At 40.9% G+C, this 13,583-nt stretch overlaps 2 protein-coding genes across 2 annotated transcripts in view; one reads left to right on the forward strand and one right to left on the reverse strand.

Moving 5' to 3' along the window:
• LOC306834543 (uncharacterized protein) overlaps window positions 1-13,583 on the reverse strand; it is a 164,371-nt gene that overhangs the window by 85,832 nt on the left and 64,956 nt on the right. The window lies entirely within an intron of this gene.
• The window catches only part of tafa5l (TAFA chemokine like family member 5, like), a 57,937-nt gene that overhangs the window by 24,906 nt on the left and 19,448 nt on the right, over window positions 1-13,583 (forward strand). The window contains exon 3 of the mRNA XM_079359412.1: window positions 8,046-8,173. Coding sequence (XP_079215538.1) covers window positions 8,046-8,173 — 128 coding nt within the window. The remainder of the gene's footprint in view (window positions 1-8,045; window positions 8,174-13,583) is intronic.

Raw genomic sequence — 13,583 nt, forward strand, 5'->3', positions numbered from 1 at the left:
GTGTGTGTGTGTGTGTGTGTGTGTGTGTGTGTGTGTGTGTGTGTGTGTGTGTGTGTGTGTGTGTGTGTGTGTGTGTGTGTGTGTGTGTGTGTGCGCAAACTTTTATGTGCAATATCAGGTGCCACTACTTGTTTCTGAAAAATAAAACTTGACACATCTTTAAATGCTGTTTGAGCGTCTCTCCTGTCAATCACAGTGACTGACGTACTTTTTGGGTGGAGGGGGGATTACAAACCTTTAAGGTCTGACTGAAGTGGATTTCTGTGCACATACATAAAAATACTTGCATTGCAAGCACACTTCAAAGACCATCACTTTATGACATGTTGATTTTTTTCTCACCATTTTGAATCTCTCTCCATTAGAAGGGAACAGTCGCTGCAGCACATTATCACCAGCTTTGTTTTCCATGCACAGAATTATGCTAATTCTGCTTTTTACATATTCCACTGATAAAAGAAACAACTACTTTATAATATATTTCTGTGTTTGCTATTTAGCTTTAAAATGTATCCAACTTTGTGCAGCGAGTTAAGTTTGGGAAAACCCATCACCAACAAAAGCTTGTGGATTTGAGTCTCTCTGCTGTTTTCTGTAACATAGAAACTCAAATCCAAGGCTTAGGTTTGACACAGCATTTGGGACATTTCCAAATATATAACAGTCTGCAGCTGGTAGTTTAAAAAACAACAACATTTGGACAAATATTTCTTTGTCATCCTGCAACATTCACACTTCCATAATGACACGCCAACAAGCGTTCTTAAGCCCTGCAGTAAATCAAGTTTGTGATGTGTCGCACCTTGCACAGATGGCTGCTGCTGTCCAACATGTTTTCTTCGCTGTTCTTTATTCCTTTCAAATAAAGAACGATTTCTCACCATTGGACAAGTGAGCAGTATTCTTCCACAAAAGAACTTCCTTTGTTAGTCTTTTTCAGGACACATTTCAAGCTTTCCTGCCCTCTTATTGTGCTGCTGTGTGTCACTGTTGTGAAGGTTTAGTCTGCACACTGTACGAAGGAGGATTATGTGCTTTTTCCTTGCTTGTCTCCCTGCTCTCACTCTAATCTGCTCCCTGACTCCCTCCCCGCTCCTGTCTCCCTCTCTCTGCCTGGCCCGTTGTTGCCATGCCACCACATCACACTGTAATCGTATGAAGCCTGATGGCCTCCGCGATAAGACTCTGCAGGCTGCAGGGAGATCATTCTTGTGCCCGACTGCAAGCTCCTGCTTCCACACAACCGCCGAAAAAATTATTGACACTAAATGAGCAAAAAAGGTGATACTAACAGGAGATTAAGCAAAAGCAAAGCTTTCATCAGATTTCAAAATATTTATTAAACTATATCTAAGCAGCAGAGAGGACATGGCCTTCCATTAAAACAAGCTTTTATCACCTTTACAATAAATGGCAGATGGACTTGGGCTTGTATTGCGCTTTTCCCTTCTTATGACTACTCAAGGTGTTTTAATAGTATTAGTATGCGTTTGATTTGAATATGATACTGATGGTGTTTAAAGATACTGAAAACGCCACTCTTTTTCTCTGTTTAACCGTTGTGGGGATAAGTTTAAAATACATTCACAGCTTTTAATCCACAACAACATGGTCATGGCTGGGATTGGTAATGTGTAGGGTTGTCATGTTAACAGAGTTGAAACTTTTAAAACTGAAGATAAATCAGTCCATGGGCTGTCAGCAGTTTAGTTGTGTTAGTATGATCATTCCTTTAACTATGTTTTTTTATTCTGAACCTTTAACATGAATGGTCATATTTGTTGTTGTGGGATTGGACACATGTTGGAGTTGCAGGCGGGAGAGGATGACACACTGATGAGTTAGGGCTCTGAGACTTGTTATAAACCTCTACGCTTCATGGTAAAGTATCCAAAGATGTTATTGAGAAGATGCATGAATGTAAACATCAAACTGTGTGATCAATCAGAGGTGTAAGAGTACCAGCAACAAGGGCTTGTTTTTGTTGTTGCAGCAATGGAAGACTTTTTCTGCAATAATAACCGAGCATCAACTGTCTTTACAAGTAGCTGAGTTAAAAAAAGAAAGCATATCATGAATTAGGAACCCAAGGAATTTACAAGATATTACAGACTCAATCACATCCTCCCGGGATATACAACCATAAAAGGCAGGTTCAGTGGCTTTTTTAAGTATCATAAAAATCTGGCAACCTTTTTGTGTAGTACTCTTTCTAATGCTGGAGAGAACTGGGAGGGTTTCAATCCCCAAAGCATGAAGTTGTGAAACACATTTATAGACCAGATGATTTCAGACAGCTTATAGAGTCTTGATTCAGCACTCACAAACATTTTACTTACTCTGCACCGTCTATGTCTCTTCACTGATATTCTTTAAGCATCATCATACACTTCTGTTAGTCTCTGTAAGCCTGCTTTCTTATTTTTGTTTGTCCACATGTGCAATGCCTTGTATATGTGTGCAATAAGCTCTTTAGAGAGACCTCTAAGATCCTTCGGTACACATGCTAAATCTGTGTGAAGCGATGTCTGCGTGTGCCTACATCTTGAAATATTGCCTGTAAACATCATCATCAGTCATTTTGAAATGTCTGAGATATTTGAACCTTTGACAGACATCAGGGTTATTATCTCCGTCTATGCCACAGAGGCCACAGTCTTCGTCAAGGTCTCCACCTTTTAATGCACGTCTACTCCACTCTCACTCCCCTGCATTTCCTCTCTCTTTTCAGTGTTAAAGACACTGACATTTGTTAACAGTGCCTTTATTGTGATAGGAAATACACCAATTCTTGAAGGAATAGATATTTGAAATATAATGTTTACGTGTATTTAGCTTTCATTGGAACAACAGCTTGTAATTGAGAATTAAAAGATGTCGATCTGCTGAACACAATAGCTAAGCAGCAAAGTCTTAATGTTTTATTTTGATCTTAATGAAAGTGTTTATGTTCCTAAAATGCTGAAAAAAAGACAAAGTGAATATGCAGTAATGGTAACGATGAGAAGCGACTATTGTTGAGTTTAAAGAACCTAAACTATAGTGATTAACACAAAAGAATTTCTTTGATTAAGCAAAGGTGAGATGCCGATGGCCTAGTGGTTAGTTTGGCACCACATGTACACAGCTGTAGTCCCTGAGACAGGCAACATGGTTTTGGGTCCAAAACACGTGGCTCCTTTCTTGCATGTAATTCCCCACTCTGTCAATCCTTGATTTCCACCTCTATAAACTCCACAATGAAACAATTAAAAAAAAAAAAAACAGTATTAAATCTTTAAAAAAGCAAAGGTATTGCAAAGGCCACTTACTTATTTTTTTTTTTTTTTTTTGCGACACCTGCCTTGCAATATATAGGTTGCATTAGCTCTAGTGAGAATTTCGTGGTGTTTTCCCCAAATCAACACATGAACTGCTAGTCAGGAGGAAAATCGTCATGAAGTAACTTGATAGAATTTTATCACTTCAAATCTGGCTCCACTAAATCACACCTCATACACGCATGCATGCGCACATGCACACTGTAATCACTAAATCAGTTAAAAAAAACCTAACCGCAACCACAGATTTAAGCACCTTTTATCATAGAGTGTAGTGTCATGTGTTGCATGGCTGCTGAATGTATTTGAAATGTGTTTGTGAGATTTTTCTGTTGTCATAATTAGAAATGAAAGAGCATCAGGGCTCTGGTAACAGGTTTTGCTGTATGGAGAACAGAGGGCTGAAAATCTGGCCGCTACAAATTGTTCCATGATTGAAGCTTAATTAACACAGAAAGCCTGTAAAAACCTGTTAGTGTTTGTGCTGCCCAGCTAAGCTAGTGAGCTAATCTAATGGATACTTAGCAAAAGAATCATCAGTATATTAGCATGATGAAGTGACTAGCAGAGAACTTAAATGTATATGTGATTTATTTGCTGATTCCTGCATCAATATGTTGTCTTCTTCTTAGTGCAAAGAGCATCCCCTCTGTGTTTCCCTTTTTAGCATCTGAGTTACTGTCACCAAAACTGTGTCTTTTTGTTTCTCATCTAAATACATTTTAAATGAGCTGCCTGTGGCTGTAGTAAAAATTTCATGTTATTTTTACGTCTACAGCGGCAGAGTTTCATCAGAATAACAGTGCGTGTGTTTCAGGGCTCTCTGCCGTGCCTCCTGCCCGGCTCTGAGTCGCGTCTGGCAGTGCTGTGTTGTGCTGGGCAGGGCAGGGCTTGGCACTGTGCACAGGGAGACAGATGGTCTTACATGTGATCTAGTTGGAGGTCCAGAGTCGTACTACCCCAGCAGGGACCCTGGCAGCTGACAAGCCTGGCCAAGGCATCCGCGGTCCCCGGGTGGGTCCCAGGCACTGACTTCAACAGGACGGGCCACCCAGGTGTTAACCAGACAGGCTGACTCTCTCTCTCTCTCGTCCAGCTGTTTCACCTTTGTCGCTGCCAACAACACACAGAGGAAAATGCTCACACACAACACTAAACAGATACCTATCATAATGAAACCATAACGCCAGGAATAATTCTCCTCCATTTGCACCAGTTGAGTGATCCAACAAGGCAGCTTTATTACAATAGCAGCATGTAGGAGATACTTCCACATGAAATATAACAGCCGACAGATATTTTCCGACACTTTGAGCCCAGAGCTTCGAGTCAGTTCAGGATACTGTTAATGTGTGTGTGGGCGGTTGTACCAAATAAGCTTTTTTAATGCGTCTTCTATAATGTGTGCCAACGTATCGGACAGATAAATGCGATGGATAGAGACAGGCTGCCGCCAAACTGCAGCGATGCCTCTTTTATTGCTGCTTGTGTTATTCATGATGTCGCTGTTGATGAAGTTATCACAGCAACACCCCAATCCCGATCCAAGGCGGTGCGACCTCTCCACGGCTTACGGCACCAGGAGAAATTCATCAAGTCATCATAGATCAAGTCACGCTCTCGTGGATGGCATTGAAAAAGAAGCAAGGGCGCGCCATCGACTGCCTTGATACTGTGGCAGCGGCTGAAAAATGCATTTATTTTAGCCAACCTCCGCGACTCTGGGTTGGCCGGGCTGATGCACTCCACGGTTAGTCAGCACTCCACCCGCTTTGCCAGCTCAGCTTTTATTCCTTGCCCTGGAAATTGAGTTTTGCTGGCCCTGTAATGTACTCAAAACTACATCTGCAACTGACTGATAAATCTACGCTTTGTTGCGCCTGACGGATGGCTGTGAAAATGAAAATTCACCACGGCATGTTGCTGTGTCAGGAAGAAGGTCACTTTAAATTTTCTCCCGCTCACTGAGGAATCTCTGCTCGGGGTGAAGCCAAAATGACCGTTTTGTCTCAGGTTTCAGTCGTAAAGCTTCGATATTTTCTAAGCGTGTTCGGGTCATTGAGAAGCAGGTTCCTGGTTTGTTTTGTGTCTCCCAGCTGCCTGCCTGAAAAAGCACCGCTCTCCTTACAATGTGTCAACAATATCTATTATTTGCTGAAGGAGAAAGGCTTTATATCAACAGAGCAGGTAATTTTGTATGTGTGTGTCCTTACATACAGAAGGGTGCAGCTCAGCCGGCTTGATAAATACCATAAGATGACAGATCTTTATAGCAGAGCAGCAGACGGGGTTCTGACACTCCAAAGACCAATTTCAGCCTGTTAACAAGGCCTGCAGCAGGAATACCTCACAGCAAAATGTCATAAGACCCCCCCTTCCCACACCTCCTTACGCTCCCTCTCCTCTGCTTCCTCCCTCGGCTCTCCCGTGGACATTCAATGAATTGTAGTTCCTCTCTTTCAATTTGCCGGCCATGTTACCTCGTTCCACAATGTGCAGCCCCTCGGGGGATCGTGGAGAGGCAGGAGCAGCGGCCCCGGCCAGGTCCGCAGAGAGCTGATAACCTTTCAGTGTTGCTTTAGCACACTGTGTAAAGAACAATCAGTGCTTATCAGCATCGACTACAGGTGCATGCTAATTCAATGTCATGCAGTCAGACTGCAGAGGGAGAACTAGTGCATCGCTGGATTTTACTCTGACAGCTTCATGTTTCCAGCAGACTTCTTGACGTTATGCTCATATGTAATCTGCTCCCTCTTATCTATATTGGAATTTATTTAATTATTATCAGTACTGAAAATGTGTGCAAATTAATTTCAAAATCAAAACAAGTTATTTCTTAAAACTCATTTAGATTTGTCATTCTTAGCCCGACAACTTTCATGGTTTATTTTTCTCTGTGTTACGCTACATGCTGGAAAGTGTGCAGTTCACCGATAAAAATAGAAAATATGGCTGGAAAAAGACCAACTGTAGGAAAACAAGTGTGCAGATAATTAAAAATGTATATCTACCACACACTGTAAATGCACTTATCCTTGAGGTTTGTTGAAGGGCTGGAGCCGATCCCATGTCGGTGTATGGAACAGATTTGTATTTTGTCCCCTGTGACACCTGACCTACTCTGGACAGGCTCACATCTAAACCTTATAAACTGCATTGCTAGAGTCTTAAAGTGCATGTTGCAGTGGTGCCTCGACAGTACTAAGTACTTGTATAGCATTACTTTCCTCATTACTTAAAGAGTCAGTAGCTTTGCCTTGAAAAATTAAACATAGACTGCTAAAGTAACGCCCCTCAATCATCAGTTATCGGCCTCCATACTGGAACCTGTCCTCTGACTGTATTTTAAAGTTTTGTGTTATTTTGGTTGACTCCGGAAGCTTCTGGATGGGGAATGGGTTTTTCTACCCCAGCCAGTGATGCAGGTGCAGGTGAATCTGGGAGATTAGACATGATAAAAAATAGGCGACTATGACAGACACAGAAATACGGTAGCTCCAAATAAGATAACAAATATAATGATTGTGAGGTGAAACTAAGGTGAACTTTGGGTTCGCTTTTATCTGCAGATGCTGAGTTGACATCCTTTCTGTAGGACAGCTTAGGTTGTTCTGGCATTAATTTATAATTTTCCCTTTACAACAAATGTATTATAGGACGAGGGGCCCAGTTTGAATATTATGTTTACAAGCTTCAACAAATGTTTTTACTTGCTGTAAATTTAAGACTTGCTTTTATTTATTAAAGCAAATTCATTCTTTTCTATTAAATGAACAGAAAACAAGGATGTGCTTTTAATCAGACATTGAACAATGAAGTTGTAACTTTAATCGTAAATTTAAGAAAATTACAATCTCATGACATCATTAGGTTTCCACATATTCAATGCATTCTCAGTTTCACAACAACTCTTCTTTTCAATTCAATTTAAAAAACTTTATTTGTCCCCGGGAGGGGGGCAATTCAAGGGCACACAGAGCAGCAAATGAGTGACAGTGCAACTATGCTAAAACATTTAACCAATCAACAAAGAATAAAGTGTCCAGTGTTTTGCAAGAAATTCTTCAGAACTTGGTAAATGTTGCAGCCAGGGCTGTTTCAGAAGTGGATACAAAGCGGTGTTCTTGTCTTTCCTGCCACATGCTGCTGCTTTGTGAGATACCAAAGATTCTTGTCATACACCATATAGTGAATCTGTCCTTCATGGAGAATAAACAGGCTGAGGTGAAATCATCTGAAGATCTCTCAAGGAAACTGCAGTATGTTGGGTTTTGGTATACCTAAAGAGCAGAAATCCAACACTATTTAGTTGTTTAATGGTACAAATGGCTCTTTACTGACACATTCTTTTCTAACATACAGAGAGAGAAAAATAAAAGTCCTTTTCGTTGGAATATTCGCAATAACAAAATGTCAGAGGGCGATCTTTTCATTCAGCTGCAGTGAGAGCTAGCATTAGCAGGAGAGTAATTTATGGACTGCCAGCTGGTCTGTAAAGGTTACTACCACAGGCGATTCAGACATGGAAGTTCAACGAGAAGCTCATTAAAAAACTACAGGCTTGTAGTCACATCAACATATGAAGATGTTTTCTTGTCTGGGGAGCATAACAAGGACAGTTTAGTTTCTTCTTCCAGAAAAAGTTGACATTTTGAAGCCTCTTACTCCGTGTCAATCTGTCTAATTTGCCTCTCTGCACTCTCGTCTTTTTGCCCTCCCCAGCGAGGATCGTGAGGAGCCGTCAGTGGTGTGAGATGGCCCCCTGCCTGGAGGGGGAGGTCTGCAGCCTCCTGTTCAACCGCTCCGGATGGACCTGCACCAAGGGCAGCGGTCGCATCAAGACCGTCACGGTAAGTTACAAGATATTATTTTAAAATGCTCCATATGCACTTAACAGAATCAAGCCTCCTCTTTTCAGCATCTGTGACCCTAGAAGCTTATGTGGAGCTACAGCCCAGGGCACGAGGCGGCACACTTCAGTTAAACAGCCGGTCAGCTCCCGGGTTTCAAAGGCTGCATCAAAGCTGAATCACAAAGGCTGGCAAACTTTCGCTGACCTGCTCTCTGTGCTCACTCAAATTATTGTTGCTTTTAAACCACCTGGAATACTGCTCTGATGTTTTTTGCAGACAAAGCAGCTCGATTAGCTCTACACTGCAAATATTGCGTTAACATTATTCACCAAGTGATCTCCAGCAAACCCTTATTTCATCATAAAACAGCTCAAATAAATAGAAATATCTTACTACTCATATCATTGTGAAAAATATTGCGTATGTGACCAGACTTCATGTACCGTAAATTCCGTACTATTGAGCGCACCTGGATATAAGCCGCACCGGCTAAAAATAAGTAAATAAATGTATTTGTACATATATAAGCCGCACTTGATTATAAGCCGCAGGTGTCCACGCTATAACAAGAGCTATTTACACAGACGTAGGCTACCGGTAACATCCGCAAATACTGTAGCGTCCGTACGGACGTTAAAGGACGACGAGAGCGTTCAAATAATAACTTTTAATAACCCAATCACTGTCGGCCGTGACCACGCCGTTTACAGCAGAGAGCAACACATAACTTGCCGTAACAATCCAACTCTCTCCCCCAGCGTTCTCTCATACAGCCACTCAACACGTTCTCGCTGGTGCATTCACTGACTCTCCACATAATCGGAATTATGAACACATTATCAACTACTGACTTTACAACATGAACCGTTACAATACGAAGCCTAGCCGACGGTGTCTGTAACACGGCTGATGAAAAAGATGACCGTAATATATTTCACAAGAAAAAGTCCATCCATTCACTGCCTCAGAATGACTTCATTACTCACTTCCTCAGTCTCTGTTGTCGCTGTCAGTGTCATCTTAACGTGCAGCAGCTCTGTTAGCTTCTTTGACAGCCAGGTCGATCGCCTTTAACTTGAAAGCTGCATCATATGTATTTCTCCGTGTGTTTTCCATGATGAGGGTGCGTGCATGAAGCGCAAAATGACTGATTATTAAGATCCGACGTGACGAAGTCAAATGTTTTTGCGGCAGAAGCTCATTGTCCCCCATAAAAAAACCATAAATAAGCCGCACCGGAGTAGAAGCCGCAGTGCTCGAAGTGTGAGAAAAAAGTAGCGGCTTATAGTCCGGAATTTACGGTATGTGTTTTGCATCATCTTCTGAGACAAATTTGTTAACACAGGAAAGATGATGTGGACCCCTGTGTTAAAGAGGTCAAGGATAGATGGTATACTTGAATGGACTCAAGCAGTTAGAGATATTTGTAGTGAAGTCATGCATGATCAAGTATGTTTTTAACATAGTGTTATGAAGTATAGCCAAGGTGCTTTTCCTTCTCACGATGCAGCGGATTTCATCATAAACTATTCACTAGAACAAGTTGTGACGTCACTGTAATCATTGACTATCAAAAGAAGCAGATGTGACCCTGAGCGGTCAGGTAGGGAATAACCAATCAGGAGACAGTATGTGGGTTCTGCTCCTTTAACTCTTAGCCAATGTCGTCACAGATGGAGAGAGATGCCTGAGCTGTGTGTGTGTGGGGTCTGCAGCAAGCAACTCCCCTGATAGAAAAAAGGTGCATCATTAATGAGGGGCGACGGGGCTTCTCGCTTAGCAAGGGAGCCAGCTTAGCACACTGTACTAACATAAGGCTGTTTACAGTCAAGATATAACGTACATTAGCAAGATCAAAACTCTGAAGAAATGATGCAGGATAAATGTAAATAATATAATGATGATAGAGAAAAAAGTCTGCTAGTGATTGTACTTACACGCTTTTTTTCCATTGATCCATTTTGCAAAGTGTTACATTTACATTTAATCCTACATTACATTGAATTCATCTGTATATGTATACATCTGTCATGTATAGGACTTCTAACCATGACTAATTTGCAGTCCTTGTCCCAGGTTAGGCTTTTAGGAAATGATACCCATGATACAACAAAGCTGCAAAATAAGCATCAAAACTGACGATTGCAGTAGACGTAAATAAGCAGCAAGAGACGTAGAAAAGCTTGTGAACCAGATTTGATGTTTTTATAAAAGATTGAACATCCAAATTCAAATTAAGCGCATATCAGCCAGACTTAATCCCAGCACAAACTTCTCTGATACAAAAAGCTTGAAATCTGAAGTGAAATATTGGCAGATTTAACATGCAAGACAAGATGCTTTGCTACACACCAAGGTCCTCCATCCCCCGTGTTGGCTTATTTCTGCTGTATTGCCCCCTTTACTGAACATTATTCTGCTTATTACACAGCTACTTTGGTAAGGAATCAATAATTAAATTCAGACTATTAACCCCCCCAACAGAAACAGCCTGTTCTGAGCAGGGCAGAAATAAAGACTATCAGCTGGAACATCAACAGTAAACTCTGTTTGTTTAAGTAAAACATTGTAAGACCCTTATTGAGGTTTTCTTTCTCTCTACTCAGAGTCTATACATAGTCAATTTCTGTTCGATGAACCAGTCTTTAAACACTGCCATAGCCCACTCTGCTTTCCTATTTGTTAACATTTGTCCTCTTCGATGATGTCTATTTTTCTGTCTTTGTTTTCTGCTCGGTTTTCTCCTCCTCATGTTCTTCATTTTCGTCTTGCTGCAGTGTTCATGTTCCCATGGCACTTTTCTAAAAAAGGCTGATGTTTAATTTAGTCCTCTTTTGCAGATTGACACTTTAGCTGTAGTCATAGAGTTTATGGTCACAGCTGCATTAGTAGGCAATGTTCTGTTCACCAATCCAGCTGTCTATTGTACAGAAATAACAAGTCCTTTATATTTAATATACGTATTACAAATGGCATATGTGCAGCTGCAGGGTGGGGGGGCAATGCTGACCAATGCTACTAAATGTCCAAGCGACTCAGTCAAAGCAGATGATTAAATCATTTTCTGAAATTACAGATCAGAAGTTTCAGGTATCTTTTGAGTGCTGATCTATAAATAACAATAGCTGACTGTCTATGACCTCTCGATGACTTTGTGTGAGAGATGTAAATGAACAGAAAACATGTTAAATATTTAAAACCTTCAATATGGTGTCATCTGCTCCTCTGTAGGCTGCTCTCGCTGTGCAGCATGCTTTCAGTGCCTCAGAGCTGCAGAGCTGCAGACTGAGGCTTCATTAGTGATTAAAGCTCATTTATTCCGGCAGTGAAAGAATACACAGGAAACACAAAGGCATCAGGCTGCATGAGGGTGAGCTTTCAGTACTTTTATGACTATAAAGAGTGAGCGTCATAATTAGTGTGTTGAAAAAGTCAGGAGAGAAAATAGCTCTATAGGCGCCTACAGTCAGCCAACAATCCTTCTCTCCCTGGTCAGCAGCTGAATCTCCATGGATACAGGTCTCACCAACGCTGTGTGGTTCATACTTAGCAATTTAAGAGTATGTTACTTTATGCTCCAAGGAAAATTGACATCTTTGTTCCTTTGTTACAGTTTCGAAGTTTTCACTAATTATACTTGTGGAGGTGCAGATAATTATATTTCCTCCTCACTTCCACGTCTATCCTGTCAGACTTATGGCTCATTTAGTGCTGGTATGTTCATGAGTTTGTGTTACACAAATTCAGCTTCTTCTTCTTCTTTTTTTTTTCTTTCAAATCTGGCCTGAATTGTCTCTGTTTCTTGTTTTCTTCTGCAGCCTCTGGTTGCTTGATCTCTGAACACAGTTATTAGACAGACTGTTGCCATCTGAGCCCACATTACATTCAAGGTAAATAACTCAATATACTCCCCTTTTTACCATAACCACCAAACAAACATCAGGCTGTCCTTAAAGGGGCGAGAAGTTTCCCTTTATTCTTTTTAAAATAGACAGATTGTAATCTCCATTTTTCTATCTGTCAGAGTTAGGAACATAGTGTGAAAACTGCCTGCAGGCATTACAGATACTCTCTGTGACTCTGGGGCGCAGCTGCAAAATCTGTTGTACTTCTGGCACCAGCACCCTCATTGGACTCAGCCGGTGGATACGAGAACTACAGCTGGGATTTTTATACTCTGCTTTTTAAGGGTTTAACAAACTGGATGCAAAAGTATACGCTATCAATGATGAAAAGGATGCAGTTCAGTTTCTTGGCTAACTGGTTAATCAGTCAGTTTATTCAAGACAAGAGTACTTCTAAGATATGTAGCGTAATGTGGCTGCGTGCATTACAGCGTTGCATCTTTTAACACGTATAGGCACCGCCGCCACGACTCCCAAGAGAACTTAGATGTCTCTGTCAATACAACACAGAGTAGAGACTTTATTACTCATTATTTATTGCTTATTGATTTTCTTTTTACTCTGTTTACCATCATCACTGATTAGACATCCACACTAAATTGTGCAACAGTATTGCAACCTAGATATGTGCTGAAACAGAGATGGACAATTTAACAACCGAAACCTAAATTTGTCTTTCTAAAAGCAGCAGAGCAGATTGAGCCATGCTCGGAAAAAAAAACACGCTCACTGGAGTGGACAAAATTTGGCACAGTAATATGCAGCCATGTGCTGAAAGACTGACTGAATGCAGAGCTAAAAACACAGGTTAACAGCATGTCAGCCGATTGATCAGGGTAAAAAGGTGTATTGACAAACTCAATACTGTCTTTCTTTCTCAGTGTCTATTCTCCTGTCATTGCTTTCTTTGAAGCAGTCACCCCATAGTTTCATACTTACATTTATTTGATGGAATCCTTAGATTCAATCATTTAAACAAACCAACATCCCAAACCAGGCTATGCTCTAAACCTCACTGTTTGTTTGACCAATTTATAAAATGTCAGGGTTCAACAGTTTTCCTTCTTGAAAAAGAGTTGGTCCTCTGTTGTCTTAAAAGCTCTGTTTTTCTGTAGACATGCTTATAATAACTTAGATCTGTGTTGCATTCTTTATCCTGGTGGTAGTGCACCCTCCCATAAAGTCGTTTTCAGCCTTCTGACTTCATTTAATGGCGAATGAAAGTGAGGAAAAAGCAGTTTCACACAGTACAAATAATTGGATAGCCTTCAATTGGTTTCTTTTGCGGAGGGGGTGATTTATTTTTTTTTTTTTGTGATCTAGTTTCCAAAGACATGACCATGCTGCTTTTAAACCGCCTCAAACTCAAAGGAAGTTAGAAATATTCCTCTCTTGGCTTATGCATTACCCCGGTTACTGTGCTGAAAAGCATTTTGAGTAATTTTCTACCTTTGTTTATGTAAAGTAGAAAAATCTGTTCAAACAGCAGCAAACGCACGGAT

This window comes from Symphodus melops (assembly GCF_947650265.1).
Source record: "Symphodus melops genome assembly, chromosome: 13".
NCBI lineage: Eukaryota > Metazoa > Chordata > Actinopteri > Labriformes > Labridae > Symphodus > Symphodus melops.